The 22,569-nt window shown below is 47.6% G+C and overlaps 1 protein-coding gene across 1 annotated transcript in view; it reads left to right on the forward strand.

Annotated features, from left to right (window-relative positions):
• Positions 1–22,569, forward strand: part of LOC116952766 (sushi, von Willebrand factor type A, EGF and pentraxin domain-containing protein 1-like) — a 40,502-nt gene that overhangs the window by 5,342 nt on the left and 12,591 nt on the right. Inside the window, exons 4-14 of the mRNA XM_032972391.2 lie at positions 4,431–4,507; positions 5,609–5,785; positions 11,187–11,216; positions 12,139–12,189; positions 15,859–15,937; positions 17,254–17,330; positions 17,914–18,010; positions 18,743–18,819; positions 19,048–19,245; positions 21,252–21,345; positions 22,442–22,518. Coding sequence (XP_032828282.2) covers positions 4,431–4,507; positions 5,609–5,785; positions 11,187–11,216; positions 12,139–12,189; positions 15,859–15,937; positions 17,254–17,330; positions 17,914–18,010; positions 18,743–18,819; positions 19,048–19,245; positions 21,252–21,345; positions 22,442–22,518 — 1,034 coding nt within the window. The remainder of the gene's footprint in view (positions 1–4,430; positions 4,508–5,608; positions 5,786–11,186; positions 11,217–12,138; positions 12,190–15,858; positions 15,938–17,253; positions 17,331–17,913; positions 18,011–18,742; positions 18,820–19,047; positions 19,246–21,251; positions 21,346–22,441; positions 22,519–22,569) is intronic.

Here is a 22,569-nt window from a genome sequence, read left to right on the forward strand (position 1 = left end):
CTGTGTGTGTACTGTGTGTGCACTGTGTGTGGGTACTGTGTGTACTGTGTGTGTACTGTGTGTGGGTACTGTGTGTGGGTACTGTGTGTACTGTGTGTGTACTGTGTGTATACTGTGTGTGTACTGTGTGTACTGTGTGTGTGTACTGTGTGTGTACTGTGTGCTGTGTGTGTACTGTGTGTGTGTACTGTGTGTGTGTACTGTGTGTATACTGTGTGTGTGTGTGTACTGTGTGTATACTGTGTGTGTGTGTACTGTGTGTGTGGGTACTGTGTGTGTGTGTACTGTGTGTGGGTACTGTGTGTGTGTGTACTGTGTGTGAGTACTGTGTGTGTACTGTGTGTACTGTGTGTATACTGTGTGTACTGTGTGCTGTGTGTGTACTGTGTGTACTGTGTGTATACTGTGTGTACTGTGTGTATACTGTGTGTGCTGTGTGTGTACTGTGTGTACTGTGTGTGTACTGTGTGTACTGTGCGCTGTGTGTGTACTCTGTGTACTGTGTGTATACTGTGTGTGCTGTGTGTGTACTGTGTGTGTGTACTGTGTGTGGGTACTGTGTATACTGTGTGTGCTGTGTGTGTACTGTGTGTATGCTGTGTGTACTGTGTGTGGGTACTGTGTGTACTGTGTGTGTACTGTGTGTGTACTGTGTGTACTGTGTGTGTGTACTGTGTGCTGTGTATATACTGTGTGTATGCTGTGTGTACTGTGTGTGGGTACTGTGTGTGTACTGTGTGTGTGTACTCTGTGTACTGTGTGTGTGTACTGTGTGTGGGTTCTGTGTGTACTGTGTGTGTACTGTGTGTGTACTGTGTGTGTGTACTGTGCGTGTACTCTGTGTGTGTGTACTGTGTGTGTACTGTGTGTGTACTGTGTGCTGTGTGTGTACTGTGTGTGTACTGTGTGTGTAATGTGTGTACTGTGTGCTGTGTGTGTACTGTGTGTGTGTACTGTGCGTGTGCTGTGTGTGTACTGTGTGTATGCTGTGTGTACTGTGTGTGAGTACTGTGTGTACTGTGTCTACTGTGTGTACTGTGTGTGTACTGTGTGTGTACTGTGTGCTGTGTGTGTACTGTGTGTACTGTGTGTGCTGTGTGTGTACTATGTACTGTGTGTGTACTGTGTGTGCTCTGTGTGTACTGTGTGTATGCTGTGTGTACTGTGTGTGGGTACTGTGTGTACTGTGTGTGTACTGTGTGTGTGTACTGTGTGTACTGTGTGTGCTGTGTGTGTACTGTGTACTGTGTGTGTACTGTTTTTACTGTGTGTGTACTGTGTGTATACTGTGTGTGCTGTGTGTGTGTACTGTGTGTGGGTACTCTGTGTGTATTGTGTGTGTACTGTGTGTATGCTGTGTGCACTGTGTGTGGGTACTGTGTGTACTGTGTGTACTGTGTTTGTACTGTGTGTGTGTACTATGTGTGCTGTGTATGTACTGTGTGTGTATTGTGTGTGTGTACTGTGTGTGTGTACTGTGTGTGTGTACTGTGTGTGAGTACTGTGTGTGTACTGTGTGTGTGCTGTGTGTGTACTGTGTGTATACTGTGTGTGTACTGTGTGTATACTGTGTGTATACTGTGTGTGCTGTGTGTGTATACTGTGTGTGGGTACTGTGTGTACTGTGTGTGTACTTTGTGTGTACTGTGTGCTGTGTGTGTACTCTGTGTACTGTGTGTATACTGTGTGTGCTGTGTATGTACTGTGCGTGTGTACTGTGTGTGGGTACTGTGTGTACTGTGTGTGCTGTGTGTGTACTGTGTGTATGCTGTGTGTACTGTGTGTGGGTACTGTGTGTACTGTGTGTGTACTGTGTGTGTGTACTGTGTGTACTGTGTGTACCGTGTGCTGTGTATATACTGTGTGTATGCTGTTTGTAATGTGTGTGGGTACTGTGTGTACTGTGTGTGTACTGTGTGTGTGTACTGTGTGTGTGCTGTGTGTGTACTCTGTGTACTGTGTGTGAGTGTGTGTGGGTACTGTGTGTACTGTGTGTGTACTGTGTGTGTACTGTGTGTGTGTACTGTGTGTGTATTGTGTGTGTGTACTGTGTGTGTGTACTGTGTATGTACTGTGTGTGTGTACTGTGTGTGTACTGTGTGTGTACTGTGTGTGTGTACTGTGTGTGTACTGTGTGCTGTGTGTGTACTGTGTGTGTGTGTACTGTGTGTGTGCTGTGTGTGTACTGTGTGTATGCTGTGTTTACTGTGTGTGGTACTGTGTGTACTGTGTGTGTACTGTGTATGTGTACTGTGTGCTGTGTGTGTACTGTGTGTACTGTGTGTGCTGTGTGTGTACTATGTACTGTGTGTACTGTGTGTGCTGTGTGTGTACTGTGTGTGTGCTGTGTGTACTGTGTGTGCGTACTGTGTGTACTGTGTGTGTACTGTGTGTGTGTACTGTGTGTACTGTGTGTGCTGTGTGTGTACTGTGTGTGTACTATGTGTACTGTGTGTGTACTGTGTGTATACTGTGTGTGCTGTGTGTGTACTGTGTGTGGGTACTCTGTGTGTACTGTGTGTGTACTGTGTGTATGCTGTGTGCACTGTGTGTGGGTACTGTGTGTACTGTGTGTACCGTGTGTGTACTGTGTGTGTGTACTGTGTGCTGTGTGTGTACTGTGTGTGTGTATTGTGTGTGTGTACTGTGTGTGTGTACGGTTTGTACTGTGTGTATACTGTGTGTACTGTGTGTGTACTGTGTGTGTACTCTGTGTACTGTGTGTGTATACTGTTTGTACTGTGTATACTGTGTGTACTGTGTGTGTACTGTGTGTGTGTGTACTGTGTGTACTGTGTGTGTACTGTGTGCTGTGTGTGTACTCTGTGTACTGTGTGTATACTGTGTGCTGTGTGTGTACTGTGTCGGTACTGTGTGTACTGTGTGTGTACTGTGTGTGTACTGTGTGTGTGTACTGTGTGTGTACTGTGTGTGGGTACTGTGTGTGGGTAGTGTGTACTGTGTGTACTGTGTGTGTACTGTGTGTGTGTACTGTGTGTACTGTGTGTGTACTGTGTGTGTACTGTGTGTGTGTACTGTGTGTGGGTACTGTGTGTACTGTGTGTGTGTACTGTGTGTGTACTGTTTGTGGGTACTGTATGTACTGTGTGTACTGTGTGGATACTGTATGTGTACTGTGTGGGTACTGTGTGTGCGTACTGTGTGTGTACTGTGTATGTGTACTGTGTGCTGTGTGTGTACTGTGTGTACTGTGTGTGCTGTGTGTGTACTATGTACTGTGTGTACTGTGTGTGCTGTGTGTGTACTGTGTGTGTGCTGTGTGTACTGTGTGTGCGTACTGTGTGTACTGTGTGTGTACTGTGTGTGTGTACTGTGTGTACTGTGTGTGCTGTGTGTGTACTGTGTGTGTACTGTGTGTACTGTGTGTGTACTGTGTGTATACTGTGTGTGCTGTGTGTGTACTGTGTGTGGGTACTCTGTGTGTACTGTGTGTGTACTGTGTGTATGCTGTGTGCACTGTGTGTGGGTACTGTGTGTACTGTGTGTACCGTGTGTGTACTGTGTGTGTGTACTGTGTGCTGTGTGTGTACTGTGTGTGTGTATTGTGTGTGTGTACTGTGTGTGTGTACGGTTTGTACTGTGTGTATACTGTGTGTACTGTGTGTGTACTGTGTGTGTACTCTGTGTACTGTGTGTGTATACTGTTTGTACTGTGTATACTGTGTGTACTGTGTGTGTACTGTGTGTGTGTGTACTGTGTGTACTGTGTGTGTACTGTGTGCTGTGTGTGTACTCTGTGTACTGTGTGTATACTGTGTGCTGTGTGTGTACTGTGTGTGTACTGTGTCGGTACTGTGTGTACTGTGTGTGTACTGTGTGTGTACTGTGTGTGTGTACTGTGTGTGTACTGTGTGTGGGTACTGTGTGTGGGTAGTGTGTACTGTGTGTACTGTGTGTGTACTGTGTGTGTGTACTGTGTGTGTACTGTGTGTGTACTGTGTGTGTGTACTGTGTGTGGGTACTGTGTGTACTGTGTGTGTGTACTGTGTGTGTACTGTTTGTGGGTACTGTATGTACTGTGTGTACTGTGTGGGTACTGTATGTGTACTGTGTGGGTACTGTGTGTGTGTACTGTGTGTGTACTGTGTGTATACTGTGTGTGTACTGTGTGTGCTGTGTGTGTACTGTGTGCTGTGTATACTGTGGGTACTGTGTGTACTGTGTGTGTGTACTGTCTGTACTGTGTGTCTACTGTGTGTGTACTGTGTGTATACTGTGTGTGTGCTGTGTGTGTACTGTGTGCTGTGTGTACTGTGGGTACTGTGTGTACTGTGTGTGTACTGTGTGTGTACTGTGTGTACTGTGTGTGTGTACTGTGTGTGTACTGTGGGGGGCTGGGTGGGGAGGATCTTTGTCTCTGTGGCCCAACTCCCCCAGTGTAAGCAAACATTCTGATTCTCACGGCGCAGATCCCTGCTGGGAGGCCCGGTCACGCGCACGTGCAAGTCAGGCAAGTGGTACCCGACCTACCCGCCCCAATGCACGGGTGAGTGTGCCCGCTGCCAGCCGCACAAGGACCATGGCCAAACGCCACTCTAACGTGGCCTCGTCCGGGCGGTGGCGGTGGCTGCTCACGCGGCTGCCGCTAATCCAGCACAGTGGAGGCGGGCAGGGTAGGTGGATCGCGTAAATGTCGTGAAGACTCCCTTCCCGTGGGCTTCGAGGAGGTGCCATAACCCTGGCCCGCATTGTTCCCCCCGTATGGGATGCAGTGTTGCTCCCTCGCACATATGGAAATCACTAATTGACCGATAACACCTTAGTACATAGAGGACTGCAGAACTTGGGCATTTTTGGCGTCGCATCACCGCATGGCTGCCTTCCTGCCTTCTCACGAGGGCGAAAGGGAGCTGTTCTGCCGCATCCACCACTCGGATCTTTCTCCACCGTCTATGCCACTAGAATTATCCCCACCCGTCTTGTTTTTAGTGTCCCAATTTGTGGGTCCAAATATCCCAAATTTAGAAAATCACCCTCCTCAATCGCTCAAATGTAATTATCCATAGCAATCATTGTCCCCCTCTACATGCAGATGAATTCCCCAGATCCCTCTTGCAATTTGAGACTCATCCCCGATCTCTTGATTTCTCACCTGGCTAAGCAAAATGAAGCTGACCAGTCGGGGCTGGGTCCTCTTGCTCTGTGCCAGACAGACTCGCGCCCGACGCGGGGTGCACTATTGGACGGTCGCGGTCCGGCCAGAGGGGCACTAGGCCGAGAGTGGCTCCGAGTTCTCACCCTGGATCTAGGGGACCCAGCGTCAGGGGAGATGCTGCTCCATACCGCGCATCCGCTTGCAACAGGGTCCTGTCCCTGCAGAGTGCTTGATGCCACCCCACCACCCACCGCCCCCCCCCCCCCCCCCGAGAGCAAAGGGGTAGTACCAACGCCACGACTGAAGTTAAAAAAAAAACCAAGCCGATCGTCTCTCCCGAGTCGTACCGAACAAGTTTCGATGCGGAATTCCAAACGCTGGCTCGGGGTGGTGGCGGTGGTGGGGGTTGGCGGAGAGAGGGCATCGATCGGTGCCGATGTTTTTGTTCGTCTGTTTGTCCTCCTGCTCCTACCCCTCCTCTTGTCCAACAAGTCGTGTGCCAGCGTCCTCCCGTCGACTCAAACGCCGACATGAGCGTGCTGGCGTGGGAGAAGACGTACTTCACCTCCGGGGAGACCGTGAAGTTCACCTGCCATGATCGAAATGAGTACACGCTCTTATGCGACAGGGGCAGGTGGCGGACGATTGGCAGATTCCGAAGGTGCAAAGGTAAATGTAAGGTGAACGTTTTAAAGTGTGAATAATTTTGCGCAGCGTGGCCGCTCGTCATCGAACGAGGACGGTCGCCGCGTCGCGCGCTATCGGATGCCACCGGAGCTGTGCGCTTTTTTAAATCATCGGCGAGATTGAAAGTTCACTTCTAAATTTTAGTTTATTTGCCAGCGTTTGGAATTCCGCATGAAAGCAGCGGAAACTCGTCCGGTCGACGGGGGCGAGACGATCAGCTTGGTTCTTTGACTTCAGTCGCGGCACCGGCACTACCCCTTTGTCCTTGGGGGGGGGGGGTGGGTGGGGTGGCTCAATCAAGGCCGTAGCCATGAAGTCAACATTGGGGGGGACCAAATCTTCCAGGGGGTCTGGGGGGGGGGGTCTAAATTTGAAAACGAATTTCCTGACATTTCCTGCCTAAAATGTTTTTTACCTTGTTCCATGGCAGAGATTAGGGACTAATAAAGTACAACCATAACCACAATCATATGAACAAAAATCTATTTTATAGAAATATATTGGGGGGGGGGGGGACATTTGGAGCATATTTTAGCATATTTGAATATATATTATAATTACGGCCTTAGGCTCAAGGACTCTGCAGGGACAGGACCCCTTGCAAGCTGATGTGCGGCATGGAGCCGCATCTCCCCTGACACTGGGTCCCCCAAATCCAGGGTCAGAATAAAGAGCCACTCCCAGCCTAATGAAGTTCAACGTAACATGCATACACGCCGTTAGAATGATTATTATTAAACTTGATTTGAAGCTTTCGTGACTGCAGGAACTACTCTTTGGTTCTTTAGTTAAAGTCACGTAGAAAGAAAATTAAATAATAGAGTACGACGTTTCGAGTGCAACACAAGCAATCGTCATCAGGTAGAACTACATTCGAGAGAGAGACAAAACACAGACACGGAGACACACAGGCAGACACAAGCAGAGAGAGACAACACAGACACACAGAGGCCTCGACACAGAGGAATTGGATCTCTGTGTGTCTATGTTGTGTGTCTCTCTGTGTCTCTGTGTTGTCTCTGCTTGTGTGTCTGTGCTGTGTGTCTCTCTGTGTGTCTCTCTCTGTGTGTGTCTATGCTGTGTCTCTCTGTGTCTCTGTGTTGTCTCTCTGTGTATGTCTGCTGTGTCTCTGTGTGTCTATTTTGTGTGTCTGTGTTGTCTCTCTCTGCTTGTGTGTCTGTCTGTGTATTTGTGTTGTCTCTGTGTGTCTCTGTGTTGTCTCTGTGTGTCTAAGTTGTGTCTCTCTGTGTGTCTGTTGTGTTTCTCTGTGTGTCTCTGTTATCTCTCTCTGTGTGTCTATGTTGTGTCTCTCTCTCTCTGTGTCTCTGTGTTGTATCTCTCTGCTTGTGTCTCTCTCTGTGTGTCTCTGTGTTGTCTCTCTCTGCTTGTGTATCTGTCTGTGTGTCTATGCTGTGTCTCTCTCTCTCTGTGTGTGTCTCTGTGTTGTCTCTCTCTGCTTGTGTCTCTCTCTGTGTGTCTATTATTGATATATTACCTGGTCTGTTATGCTATATCTATCACGTTAGTTTAGCATTTAAAAATAGTTTAAACTTGTATGTCTGTTGAACTTCTTTCGCACCGTACGTAGCCCACCGTGCCATTCAGAGGTGCGAGCGCCAATCAGACTTGCGGGAACAATAGTATGAAAACAGTCGCCACGAATGTGTCGTGTCAACGATTCAGAGTTTATAGGAGGCACCTTCTTCATGAACACCTCTCACGGCCTCGTCCGTACACTCTCCACAGTGGCTCAGCCGAGCCTGAGCACGACCCGGACCGTCAAACGCTGACGGCGCTCACTGAGGTTGCCGACAACTTCCAGCAGCGCAATGTCTAGTGGAGGCGGCGGCAGCGGAGTCGGCGAGGGTTCCGCGTCATAACGGTGCACGTTCCGCGTCATAACGGTGCACGTTCCGCGTCATAACGGTGCACGTTCCTCGTCATAACGGTGCACGTTCCTCGTCATAACGGTGCACGTTCCTCGTCATAACGGTGCGCGTTCAGCGTCATAACGGTGCACGTTCTACGTCATAACGGTGCACGTTCTACGTCATAACGGTGCACGTTCCTCGTCATAACGGTGCACGTTCTACGTCATAACGGTGCATGTTCCTCGTCATAACGGTGCGCGTTCAGCGTCATAACGGTGCACGTTCTACGTCATAACGGTGCACGTTTCTCGTCATAACGGTGCACGTTCCTCGTCATAACGGTGCACGTTCCTCGTCATAACGGTGCACGTTCCTCGTCATAACGGTGCACGTTCCTCGTCATAACGGTGCGCGTTCAGCGTCATAACGGTGCACGTTCTACGTCATAACGGTGCACGTTCTACGTCATAACGGTGCACGTTCCTCGTCATAACGGTGCACGTTCTACGTCATAACGGTGCATGTTCCTCGTCATAACGGTGCGCGTTCAGCGTCATAACGGTGCACGTTCTACGTCATAACGGTGCACGTTCCTCGTCATAACGGTGCGCGTTCAGCGTCATAACGGTGCGCGTTCCTCGTCATAACGGTGCACGTTCCTCGTCATAACGGTGCACGTTCTACGTCATAACGGTGCATGTTCCTCGTCATAACGGTGCGCGTTCCTCGTCATAACGGTGCGCGTTCAGCGTCATAACGGTGCGCGTTCAGCGTCATAACGGTGCACGTTCCTCGTCATAACGGTGCGCGTTCCTCGTCATAACGGTGCGCGTTCCGCGTCATAACGGTGCACGTTCCGCGTCATAACGGTGCACGTTCCGCGTCATAACGGTGCACGTTCTACGTCATAACGGTGCACGTTCTGCGTCATAACGGTGCACGTTCTGCGTCATAACGGTGCACGTTGCGCGTCATAACGGTGCGCGTTCTACGTCATAACGGTGCACGTTCTGCGTCATAACGGTGCACGTTGCGCGTCATAACGGTGCACGTTCCGCGTCATAACGGTGCACATTCCGCGTCATAACGGTGCGCGTTCCGTGCAATATTGGTGCACGTTCTGCGTATTGTTAGATAAGTGTTCCCTAATGGGATAACCATGTTGTAACGAAAACGCGTTACAGTTGGAACACTGCCATGCGTGAATCGATGATTTAGTCTTTACAGTATTTACAGTGTATACAGTATTTAGTCTATACAGTCTGTACAGTACTTGCAGGCTACGCAGCATGTACAGTATTTACAGTCTATACGAGCCACGCTGGCCGAGTTAACGTACCCGCCCCCATCATTGGCTCAGCCAATGAGAGCGACGTACCCTCTCAGCCAACCAGACCCCCACACCCCTTCGCGATTCGATTATCACGATTCGCAGTACGCGATTAAATAAATAAATGAAGTCAGATTGTTGCTCGGTCGCCCTCGGACGCGTCAAGTGGAGACCGACTGCCGCCACGTGGCAGGTTTCCCTGGGCTTGATCCGGGACCGCAGTGGTTGCTGGCTGTGTGTGCCCTGATGCCAGACATTATCATCCCAGCACTTTTACCAGACTCCACAAATCCCACATTAAGTCATCCTCACACTTCAAAGAGACTCCTCAAATCCCACATTAAGTCATCCCAGTACTTCTACCAGACTCCACAAATCTCACATTAAGTCATCCTCACACTTCTACCAGACTCCTCAAATCCCACATTAAGTCATCCCAGCACTTCTACCAGACTCCACAAATCCCACATTAAGTCATCCTCACACTTCTACCAGACTCCTCAAATCCCACATTAAGTCATCCCAGCACTTCTACCAGACTCCACAAATCCCACGTTGTCATCCTCACACTTCTACCAGACTCCACAAATCCCACATTAAGTCATCCCAGTACTTCTACCAGACTCCTCAAATCCCACATTAAGTCATCCTCACACTTCTACCAGACTCCTCAAATCCCACATTAAGTCATCCCAGTACTTCTACCAGACCCCACAAATCCCACATTAAGTCATCCCAGCACTTCTACCAGACTCCACAAATCCCACATTAAGTCATCCCAGCACTTCAACCAGACTCCACAAATCCCACATTAAGTCATCCTCACACTTCTACCAGACTCCTCAAATCCCACATTAAGTCATCTCTGCACTTCTACCAGTCTCCACAAATCCCACATTAAGTCATCCCAGCACTTCTACCAGACTCCACAAATCCCACATTAAGTCATCCCAGCACTTCTACCAGACTCCACAAATCCCACATTAAGTCATCCCAGCACTTCTACCAGACTCCACAAATCCCACATTAAGTCATCCCAGCACTTCTACCAGACTCCACAAATCCCACATTAAGTCATCCCATCACTTCTACCAGACTCCACAAATCCCACATTAAGTCATCCCAGCACTTCTACCAGACTCCACAAATCCCACATTCAGTCATCCCAGCACTTCTACCAGACTCCACAAATCCCACATTAAGTCATCTCCGCACTTCTACCAGTCTCCACAAATCCCACATTAAGTCATCCCAGCACTTCTACCAGACTCCTGAAATTCCACATTAAGTCATCCCAGCACTTCTACCAGACTCCACAAATCTCACATTAAGCCATCCCAGCACTTCTACCAGACTCCACAAATCCCACATTAAGTCATCCCAGCACTGCTACCAGACTCCACAAATCCCACATTAAGTCATCCCAGCACTTCTACCAGACTCCACAAATCCCACATTAAGTCATCCCAGCACTGCTACCAGATTCCACAAATCCCACATTAAGTCATCCCAGCACTTCTACCAGATTCCACAAATCCCACATTAAGTCATCCCAGCACTGCTACCAGACTCCACAAATCCCACGTTGTCATCCCCGCACCTCTACCAGACTCCTCAAATCCCACATTCAGTCATCCTCACACTTCAAAGAGACTCCACAAATCCCACATTAAGTCATCCCAGCACATGAACCAGACTCCACAAATCCCACATTAAGTCATCTCCGCACTTCTACCAGACTCCACAAATCCCACATTGTCATCCCAGCACTGCTACCAGACTCCACAAATCCCACGTTGTCATTCCCGCACCTCTACCAGACTCCTCAAATCCCACATTCAGTCATCCCAGCACTTGAACCAGACTCCACAAATCCCACATTAAGTCATCCCAGCACTTCTACCAGACTCCACAAATCCCACATTAAGTCATCCCAGCACTTCTACCAGACTCCACAAATCCCACATTAAGTCATCCCAGCACTTCTACCAGACTCCACAAATCCCACATTAAGTAATTCCAGCACTTCAACCATACTCCACAAATCCCACATTAAGTCATCCCAGCACTTCTATCAGACTCCACAAATCCCACATTAAGTCATCCCAGCACTTCTACCAGACTCCACAAATCCCACCCGCCAGTTGTCTAACATATCCGTGTTTTTTGGTGTTGTTATCAGACTCCCAAGATGAATTCAATGCATCCTTGCGTGAGTTTACACGAATATAATTAACCGTTGCCTTCAGTGATCGTACCGGTTGAATGCGCGACACGGAGAGAGACAAACACGGCAAATGATCAGTGAACGTTGAGCGGAAGATGGCTGGACTGTATATTGGTAGCGATTGTGAGATATATTACCAAGTACCTTCCATTAACCAGGGCACAGCAGAGCGTAGGAACGCCGTAGTCACTGGTAGCCTGACATCTATGCCAAGGAAGGCAGATGCAGATTATCGGCAAAATGCGTTTTTGTCAATGAATCTATATATTTTTTTAAAGGAACAAAAATATTCAAAACCTCTATCATGTTTTTTTTTTCAATAGCCGGTTAAACGTAATGGTTTGCCTACTATTTCAAGATTGGCCTTCACCAAAGGAATATGGAATGTCCACCAACGGAAGCGTGTTGAAGCAAACGGTGGACTATTTGCTTAAACACGTTATTATTATTATTAATCCTTGATCGTTTCTGCGTGGATTAAATATCGGCAGTTCTATAGTGTTGACAGATTTTTGTGTACCTACTAAATGTATGGCCCCTTACTCCACGAGTGTGCTTCCCTCCACTGTGTGCAACCAGAGATCACTCCAAGAAGGGGGTCTCAGAGGTAGCTCTGTGATGTCCGCTTCCACGGGCCGTTCGCTGACAACTGCTGTGAGAGATCGGAGTGTGAATACTTTGCCGTGACGTCGATACAACCATGAGAATCAGAAAAAACGACTAGGCAAAGTCAACATACTTCACTCATATTACAGTCCTAAGGTTCTGAAAAGCTCATGTTTGTCATTATGTAATTACTTAACATTTTAATGGTTAATTTCACGTGAGAAAAAAAAACACATGAAGCATCACACAGCCCTTGTGAATCATCAAGTGAAGCAGCATTAATCTGTTTGTTTCATTGCAGTACGATACCTGGAGTGGCTCTTAGGATTTGGAAAAAGGCGAAATTCACTCGGTAATTTTATAAAATACATTATACATTTAATTGAGCAACTTATTTTAGGGCAACCTTTTTTATTCAAAACGGCACCTAATTAGTTATTGTTGTTATTGTTAGTTGTTACAACTGTCAAAATGCTGCATCGTATTTATACTGACATGCACAGTATCTGAAGTGTTAATGATAATAATTTGCGACCTTTAAATTGTAGCTTTTTGTAGCCAATGCAAACAAAAAAAATCCATATTTACTTTTCGGTTAAACCACGTACGAGTTTTATACCAAATATCTTGTCGTCGCCATGTTTGCACATATATTGTTGTTTGTATGTGGACAGTGTATCGATCACATTTTGACCGATACAACTCCTCCTCCGCCACCTCCCTCCACCATCCTCCTCCTCCCTCCACCGTCCTCCTCCCTCTACCATCCTCCTCCTTCCTCCACCATCTTCCTCCTCCTCCCTCCACCATCCTCCTCCTCCACCATCCTCCTCCCTCCACCATCCTCCTCCCTCCACCATCCTCTCTCCACCATCCTCCTCCTCCCTCCACCATCCTATAATGTAGACTGTAGCCTGGTTCTTAATCTGAGTGAGTGTACTGACAGTCTATAATGTAGACTGTAGCAATGGTTATTCGGTTTGGTGAGTGTACTGGCAGTCTATAATGTAGACTGTAGTAATGGTTATTAAGTTTGGTGAGTGTACTGACTCTATAATGTAGACTGTAGCCTGGTTATTAAGCTGAGTGAGTGTACTGGCAGTCTATAATGTAGACTGTAGCAATGGTTATTAAGCTGGGTGAGTGTACTGGCAGTCTATAATGTAGACTGTAGCCTGGTTATTAACCTGAGTGAGCGTACTGGCAGTCTATAATGTAGACTTATTCTTGGTTCTTTCGGTAATAAAAATTAAAATAATAAAAAAAATCCAAACACAAAAACCACGACGTTTTTATCACAACACAAGCGATCGTCTTCAGCAGGAAAGAGGGAGATGGTCACCTAAGGCAACCGTTTATAAAGGTTTAAAAAAATGGGCGTGGCACAAGACCAAGAGTGGGCGGGGCATATGTGCCCTAGGGCCAGAGAGCAGCAATGAGAAGCACGGAACATGCAGTGTCACAAAACGTCTCGGTGTCAGAACGAAGTGGGCGGGGCATATGTGCCCTGGGGTCAGATCACCATAAACCGACACAAATCAAGTCATGACTTGACCTGTGCTCGCATTGACAAGAACACACAAATCAAGTCATGACCCAAAGTGGTTGATGACATCTTTCCAATGATTTCAGGGAGGATGGTTATAAACTAACTAAAAAACTAAAGAAAAGGGGGCGGGTACGTTTCCTCGGCCAGTGCGGCTCGTAAAGACTGTACAGACTCTAAAGGGGCCGTCCATAAATGACGTCACGCACCTGGGGGGGGGGCGGGGGTCAGACATTTGTGACGATGTGTGACGAGGGGGGTGGGGTTGATAAATGTGACGTCACATCAAAATGCACAACTTTAAATAAATATAGACAACACGTTCTACTTAATTAAATAGACTTTTTAAAATAAATGTTTTCTCCTACAACATCAGAGTGCAGCGCCACATTAAATGGGCACTACAATGACAATAGTTTAAAGCGATTTGAAGCATGTTCTTTTTTAAAAATGGAAATATGGTTTTGGAGGGGGGGCAGAGCTTTGTGACGTCATATTTGAGGGCGGGTCTGACTTTTTGTGACGCCGTGTGACGAGGGGGGGGTGGGTCAAAAATCGTCCAAAATCGCGTGACATCATTTATGGACGGCCCCAAAGACTGTATAGACTGTAAGTCCTCACACTAGAACGTGCTGTTGCTGTAACGCGGTTCTTCCTTTTGGGAATGTTTTTTTGCACAACGCAGAACGCACGCCATTGTAACGTGGAACGCGCCACGTTATAACGCGGAACGCGCACCATTATAACGCCATTCATGAGTGGTCGATGACGAACTACTTTCTTGAGCTGCGCGGTGTAGTGATACAATGCGCGGGATGAAACAGTAACGCGTTGGCGTACCCCCAGTTATGTTTCCCACCATCCCACCGTGCGTAGTAGTGGTGGTGGTACGTCGCATGTCGCCAAACTTTATCGCGATATTATTTACGGGGAAATTGTTTTCAAGTGAACGCGGTTTTCGCTTTACTCGGCACTTTTCAGCAACGCATTTACGGGAGAGCGCTCTAACGAATCGGCGTTGTGTGGAGTCGCGCTGAGCGAGGTCTGCCTGTGTTCACAAACGTTTGACTTCATCATCGTGCTCGCTGCCGGTGGACTGAATCGGGTCTCTCGTTCCACCCCCTGTTAAAACTTGGCACCTTAAAGTAGCAACAAAGACGACCCCCTGTGTGCACGTTCGGCCTTCCTGCGACGCAAGTTACAGACCTCTGTGCAATCACAATAACCCAGGTGTTGCTTCCCAACGGGTAGAATTTCTCTGCTCTCACTGACTGGAGGTTAAGGGTGGCCACCTTTCCCCACGTAGACCGAGGCACGGACTTATTTTTCAGTCAGCCTCGCTCGAATGATCAGAACTGTGCATTTAAGACTGCAATAAGGTTGAACACCAGATCTCGGGAGCAAATCAGTTTCTGCCATGCGAACGCAGATGCCAATTCCCGGACTCTCCAGGTCAAATCTAAATAGGAGGTCAACCCAGTCGAAGGAACATACGCCGTATATTTAAGTAAATCCAAGAGTATGGCAGATTTGAGATTGTTTACCTTCTATTTTAGTTGGATATTTATTTTGAAATGAACGTGCTGAATCCACTTCCTGGCTAACCTTGAAAACACAAAATCATAATTTGCGTCACTGTGTGAGAATATGAGTAACAAAATAAATAAGTAAACGATACACCTCATATATGTCACTCCAAATAAAAAAATATATAAAGTTTTTTTTTTTAAACATCCCATCAGCCACAGTGCCTTTGGGCGTGCATATCTTCAGCAGCATTCGTTCCGCAACACTCCAGACCGGTTTTGAGATTCGGTGCCTCATTAGCAGAGTCAGGTTGGCTCGAACCAATGCTGGTACATTTCCAGATGTTTACAGGCAAAGACCCTCCCTGTTAGTTATGGGTTCTCGTTCGACACACATCTATCCGGGCTAATTTTGGCGTACACTTAAACATCAGAGCATGTTTGTTTGCATGTTCACCACAAATACCGTTTCTGGTTAATGCGGACATGATTCCTTGCAAAAAAAGGTTTCTACTTGGTGTTTGAACATCTTAACACCTCTTTTATTGCTAGAAAGGGTAAACCCCTATTATTATATTTACATACGTATACATTGCTATTCATTCAGCCATAACGAGAAGGACAGGGTGGTTTGGAGTACAGAGATGTGCTGCCTAGGGTTGCCATCTCGTCAGGTTTGAACCCGGGCAGTCTGGGAATTGGCATATGTCCTCGGTCGGCGGCAGGAATCCGTTTGTACTGAGATCTGGTAACGATATTGCTGTGTTGAACTTCATAATCACAGTGTATGTGAACAGCTTTGATAGACTTGGGCTTTGAGAAATATGTCTGTGTTTGGTCCACAGTGGACATGGTGACAGCCCTACATGTTCACCCCTCCCATGCCTGTCTCGTGGTTTTCACACGAGGTGGACCTGCTAAGAAGCATCGCCTCCTCTTGTGTTTACAGAAGTGAACTGTGGGACTCTGACCGTAGCCAATGCTGTTTGCACTCAAGAAAAAGTGGCCAAATGCAGCTGCAATGACGGGTGAGCTGAATGTTGCTTCCTCTACCAGTTACGTTTCTAAAGGCCTGAATATGGGAGGCCATTTTCTATTATCAATCTCCTTGTGTCCTGCCACACCAGTCATAGGTTTATCCAGTATCTGACACATGATGTGGCCCAGTCTGTGTCCCTGGCAAGGATCCTTTTCGGCGGATGGCCCTGTGTCTCGCTGGGGTCACGCGTATCAGGTTCGATAGAGTAGCCCAACTTACGGAAGTTGACTTGTGACCTGCCGACTTAAAGGAGATTCAGACATACCTAGCTCAGCGTATCTGGGACTTAACACGATCGTTTTTTTTTACAATCTCCTTGCCCTCGGATTGCAAAACCTGTGCGCTTGAGTTAGTTCCACTTAGATGGATTCTGGTATCAGAGAAGCAAAAGGTGTGGGTTTTTGTAAAGCCTACGGCCTTTTGTGGGACTGTATGGATGCAGGGCTGGATTCAGGTTCTTGTAGGCCCTAGGCACTTGTGTTTCGTAGGCCTTTAGTAATAACTTTCTACAGTTCCTACTGCTGCTGCCGCCACATGTTACTACCGCCGCTGTCACTCCGCATGTTTCACGCGGTACATCGTCCAGCCGCTGGACAGATGTCGTCACTGCTGATACCGTTCATTGTTAAGTCTGTGCCCTCATTCGATGGGAGTGCGCTGTGTTGCTGCAGATAAGCAGATTTTTACTTATTATTATTGCACATTTTTTCGCGGTGAAAAAAATCTCAAAAAGTTCATCTCCGGCGTTAATTTCTCTCACCTTATGAAAAAACAATATTGACATTGACACGACTCTGCCTCTTTGTATGTACACTGTGCCTATCCTTGCTATACAAATATATTTATTCAATAAGATATCTTGGTCAAATTTTTGATCATACAAACAAAGAGAAACGTGGTGAAAATTAGTTTTTCGTAGCCCTTTAAATTTCGTAGGCCCTAAGCACGGTGGCTCCTGTGCCTATTGGATAATACGGCCCTCATAATGTAGATATATAACTTATTTCGCACCGTACATAGCCAACAGTGCTAATCGGAGGTGCGAGAATGGTTGTTTGGAAACACGAGCATCCAATGGGCCCGGGAGACGATTGAGGAGTAATAAGTGCCCCGTGCCACTGTTCGAGGCAAGCGTCACGATTTGCCATTTGCCAGTCGAGCACTCCCACTGCACTTCCGTCCCCGAAGGCTCCAAGTGTGGCCCCAACCTGATCGCAGGTTCCCAATGAAAGCGGGCAACGTAGATGGGTGATTCTGTGGCTCTGTTGTGATGGGCCACGAGTAACGGAATGCTTCTTGCCAAAGATACGTGTTGGTGGGGTCGCCCAACGTCACCTGCCAAGCCAACGGGAGGTGGTCGGATAACCATCCGGAGTGTAAACGTAAGTGACACGCTGAAGGCCCCCAGTCTTCCTGCACGTTGTCTCTAAAGGTGCTTGAGTAACCCCCCCCCCCACACACACATGACAAGTGATGTTGCCCTCTCATTGAGGATCACAAATTAATTATTACTGCTGCTGCTTTCATGCCGTGCAGCAATATTGCTTTTTAAATGAATTCTCATTCAATACATTTGTCGTATAATTTTACTCTTTTTTGTTCACTTAATTTCTGTTCCATTTGGGAACGTTTTGAATTGCATTTACCTTACACACTGCATGTCTTCACGAAACAACGTAGCTACGGACTCTGCTGTAACGGCAGCGCTGAAAACTGGTGGCTATACACCGTTTAAGTATGTGTTTACGGTTTGTTCTGTAGTTTTATAATCCCAACAAACAGACATTCGTGGTAGGATGTCTTGGTTATCTTGTACGTCAATAGCTTTTGTTTCACATTTAACAATTTCATTATATTACTTCAGAGACCAATAATTGTGCTGCATAATAGAATCTCGCGTGTGCTTGCCACCTCGCTGAAGAGTTGTAAATGAGAAGGAAAATAATATGTCCGTTGCATTTGCAGCGAGGGCGTGCAAAGAGCTGCCGCACGTACACGGAAGCCAGAAGGAAGGCGATGGCGGCACAGTTGGGAATACCGTTCACTTCAAGTGCAACGAGGGGTAAGGCCTCGGAGTCTCGAACTTCTCATCTTCTGACTGAAGACACGACGAGCCGGTGGCGAGTGCGGCTTGTCCATCCGTCTGGCGAGTCGCCCCGCCTGTGACCGGGCGCTGTCCAAGCCGGCCCCCGAGGAGCGCCTTGTAACCCCAGGTGCTGCCTCTGCCGCTTTGATGGCACCCGAGGCTTGTGGAGGATAAAGCTACCCATAATCCTGTCTCACTCCCGGAGGGTTTTGGGTCGGGCGAGCATACTCGTTCATGTTAATATCCTACCGGCAACGTCCATCGCTACTTATTCTCATTCCTCACGTGTCAGGGGGACCGTGGCCCTCTGAAAGTCCTCGGAGGACCGCCAGATCCCTTTGTTTAGCTTGTAAAACTGATCGTTTTGCTGGCCATATGGTGCAGGACTCAAAATGTATAATCTCCTTCCGTTCCTCTCTCGAAGCCTCACCACTTCTTCTCCATTGCCCGTTCCCTTCCTCTTCCCTCCCCTCGCCCTCTCCACTCTGTCCCGTCCCTCCCCTGTAGCCCTTCTGTGACCCCCACGTGACCTCTGTCACGGTCACTCATTCCTCGGCATTGTGCCCCTGTCATCTAAATCACTCGATTGCTGTCACCACTTTGAAACTATGTACAGCGCCGGGAGCTAAGGCGCTCGATCGATATCAAATGAGATGATGATATTTTGAAAGAAACACGATTACGTTGACACACTCCGTTGGATTGCAGTTTCAGACTGGAGGGCGAGAGCACGCTCACCTGCCTTGAGACTAAGGAGTGGTCGTCACCGCCTCCTGCGTGCTCCCGTGAGTTACTCACTCTCGCTCTCTCTCTCTCTCTCGTCTCCTTTACAGGGTCTTCCTCACTTCGCATGCGTCGATTGGGCAAATTATCATGGGCTCGTTTAACTAATACGGGCCAAACTGTTGGTCTGAACGTTGAATGCTTCGTACATTTCCAACTGTCATGGTTTTTAATTATATCATCAGGAGCATGGAAATTTGAACCCCGATTACATCTCTCCGTCCCTTCAGCGTTCTGCGGAAAACCACCTCCACAGCGCCACGCGCAGCTTGCCGCAGCTTACGATCGCAGGGGACTCTACCGCGTAGATCAGTACGCCTACTTCTACTGCGATGAGTACTACAGGTCTCCCTCACTTGGCTTTTACCTGACCTGCAAGCAAGAGGGTGAGCGAACGACTTGGGACACGGACCACCGGCGGTGCAACCGTAAGTCATTCAGCTGATGCATTAGCGAGGGTGGACATTTTCACAGATGTTGAATGCTTCAACCTGACAATAGGTGTGTGTTGCATAATATTCACAGCTGTGTTGCACCATTCACCTTGGTCTGCAGCACTGAGCAAATTCTGGAATAACTATCGAACTTGACCCAGGTAAATAATAGACTCCATACTTTGACGCAAAGCTTTCGTGACTGCAGGAATTCATATTCTTGGGGTCCCTCGGTAAAGTCACGCAGATAGGTTCAAAGAAAATAACAAAAAAAATACAAACACCGATTTCAAACCTTTAAAACATCCTGCCTCAGCAGCTTTCCAGCTATTTTTTTCTCCTGATGACGATTGCTTGTGTTGCCATCGAAGCGTCGTAGTTTTTTGTTATTTTTTTGTTACTTTCTTTGAACCTATCTACGTGACTTTACCGAAAGACCCAAGAATATGAACTCCATACTTTGTTCACGCATACAGTACTTTTGTTTCACTCGAATCACGTTCACCCGATGGTTGTGGGCAGAAGTTTATAGAATTAATTGAAGGCTCTCTAACTCGAAATAGCAGGCGCTCTACTGGAACACCTGGACATCAACAGATCATGTCTGGGACTTCCGTTCCCCTGTCCACGTGCGCATACTCAGACTAGCCACACGAGTAGGCCAACATTTTCGGGTGAGTAGTTTACGTAATTTATGATATGCAGTATAGTAATAAAATAGACTGAAATTAACCATTAATGTCGATACATCCATCACCAGGGGAATCGATTACAGTCCTGGATGGGGCACCTGAAACGCATGAATCACAGCATTATACCATTCTACATCTCGGTGGCGAGATGTTAACAACCTCGCCTGATATACAGGAGGTCGTGGGTTCGATCACGACCCTGACGCCTGCATATTTAGAGTTTACACGCTCTCCCCGTGGTCGCGTGGATTTTTCTCCAGGGTCCTCCGGTTTACCCTCCACGTTTGGTAAACGCGCGTTTAGAGTTTTCGGATGCTGTACATTTCCACACGATAAGCCGCTTCGTTGAGCTATCATTTGTGGCCAGGTCGCTTCTGAAAAAAACAGCCACACAGCTCAGTGGGGCCCTTCCCTGGTAAAATAAAAAGTCAATTTTAGTTTACCACCAAGTCCTTGCAGCAAAGAAACAACTGTACTGTATCTTGATTTGAAGCTTTCGTGACTGCAGGAATCCATACTCTTTGGCTATTTCGGTAAAGTCACCTACGTGGCTTTACCGAAAGAACCAAAGAATTGGACTGTATCATGGGACCTCCTTTGCCAGGACCAAAATATGAGAATAGGTTTTTCCCCTTTTTTCTGGCAACAAAACAGCTGTGTTAAGATGTTAAAACACCAAATTGAAACCTTTTACAAGGAATCATGTCTGCATTAGCCACAATGCTTGTGGTCAGAATGCAAACAAAAAACACACTCTAATAATATGATGCATTGTCTTTGAAACTGATTGGTCGACACCAGAGACAGCTTTCTTTTGAGCCTCGTCTCAAACGGTGTTAGACCAGAGGGCACCTTAACACCTGTTTTGTTGCCAGTAAAAAGGGGAAAAACCTATTTTCAACTATACTGTATTTATGCTGATTTATGGGCCATGATTGACTAGAAAGGCTCCATTACATGCCACCACTTTTAAATATAGGTGCATCGAAGTCGCAGTGTTTGATATGGGTTGCTGCGCGGCATTTGAAGGTGTCAACAAAGTTACGTGTGGGAGAGTTGCATCCAGCTCACCTTCACGCGAGCCACAGCTCAGCGGAGCAGAGTCACCGTAATTCTCTCCGACCCCATTGAGAGCCCCGCAGTTGCCATCACATCGCACGACTGCATCACACCCTCGGTTAGCACGGTTGGCCACGTACGGCGCGCAAGAAGTTCAACATACATCCACGCACGCACGCATCGCTTTGAGTGCACGCGGGTGCTTCAGGAACCCGGGTAGCATCCACGCTTCTCTCGTTCTGTTCACAGGTGAGGAATGCGAGCGCCCTGATAAGATTTCCAACGGGAAGTGGGAGGGAAACGTCACCATTGGCAGCAGCATCACCTACTCGTGCGACGAGCAGTGAGTGGAGCTGCTTTGAATTCACAGTGCGTGAAGCACTGCTTTGCAAAATATATTCAGCCAGTTGTGCAGCGGAACTCCCTTCATCTGGATTCGTAGGGGTTTCGCTGTGGGCGCTTTCTCGTGACCTTGTTCATTTATTCAAATGTGACGCAGTCTATCTGAGCTCTAACCAATGGAGTTGCACTTGCTTACGATTTGTGGGAGACCAACCCCGATTAATTATTGCAACAACGGGAAGACGGCGGTGGCACTTCCGTGACACTGCCCCGTTCGCGGGAAGACGTCGGTGCCGCTGCCGGGTCCCTTGCTCTTATCCACACTGGGGGGGGAATGTCTTTGCCGATGATCCCAAATCACCCGTGCCCTCATCCGTGCGATGGCTCGGACAATGCCGAGAACGTAGCACTCCGGGGGAAACTCTTCCAGAGGACTTGTCTTGGCTGAGGCGTGCATCGTGCAATACGTTTGCTGCCACTCGTGGTCATTTCCTCGAGTCCAGGGGGGACGTCAACCTGCAGCCCCGTGACGTCGTTTGTTAAGGAGCCCCGCCATCTCGTATTCACCCCACGGTGCGTTGCGGCTCTTGAAATATTGAGTTTGTTTTGTTACCGAATTCGAGAACAAAAATGTCGCTTCTCGTTGTTTTGCTTGCTGACCCCTGGGCCAATCAAAGCAAAGGCTCAGCTGAAGGTTTGTTGTCTTCCCCGCACATTCAAATAAGCACGGTCGGCTATGTACGGTGCGAAAGAGGTTCAACATACATACACACATATGTACATCTGAGTTGAAGTAATTTATGGACACTCTAAAATGCGCTGTGGTTGTTGAAAGCGGTGTATAATATCTTAGGCCGTGCTAGACTAGCTGTCACCCTAAGTTAATTCACAATGGCAATATTTACCAGCTGATTATCTGTGTTTGCAAACTAAATATGTCGTGAGACTTTAAGCATTACCCATTTGCATGGAAAGAATGTTAAGGCGAGCTATGCTTCATGTCTCACGATATATTCACCTTCATAAAAACAAGATAGTTCGCTAGCGTATACGATATTGTGTTGGTGAATTAACTTCCAGTAATAATGTTGTTTTAGTTTCAGACTGGGGGGCGAGAGCACGCTCACCTGCCTTGAGACTAAAGAGTGGTCGTCACCCCCTCCTGTGTGCGACCGTGAGTTACTCACTCACTCTTTCGTCTCCTTTACAGGGTCTTCCTCACTTT

Source organism: Petromyzon marinus, chromosome 48 (assembly GCF_048934315.1).
Source record: "Petromyzon marinus isolate PM22_M1 ecotype Great Lakes invasive population chromosome 48, UKy_Petmar_22M1.pri1.0, whole genome shotgun sequence".
Classification (NCBI taxonomy): Eukaryota; Metazoa; Chordata; class Hyperoartia; order Petromyzontiformes; family Petromyzontidae; genus Petromyzon; species Petromyzon marinus.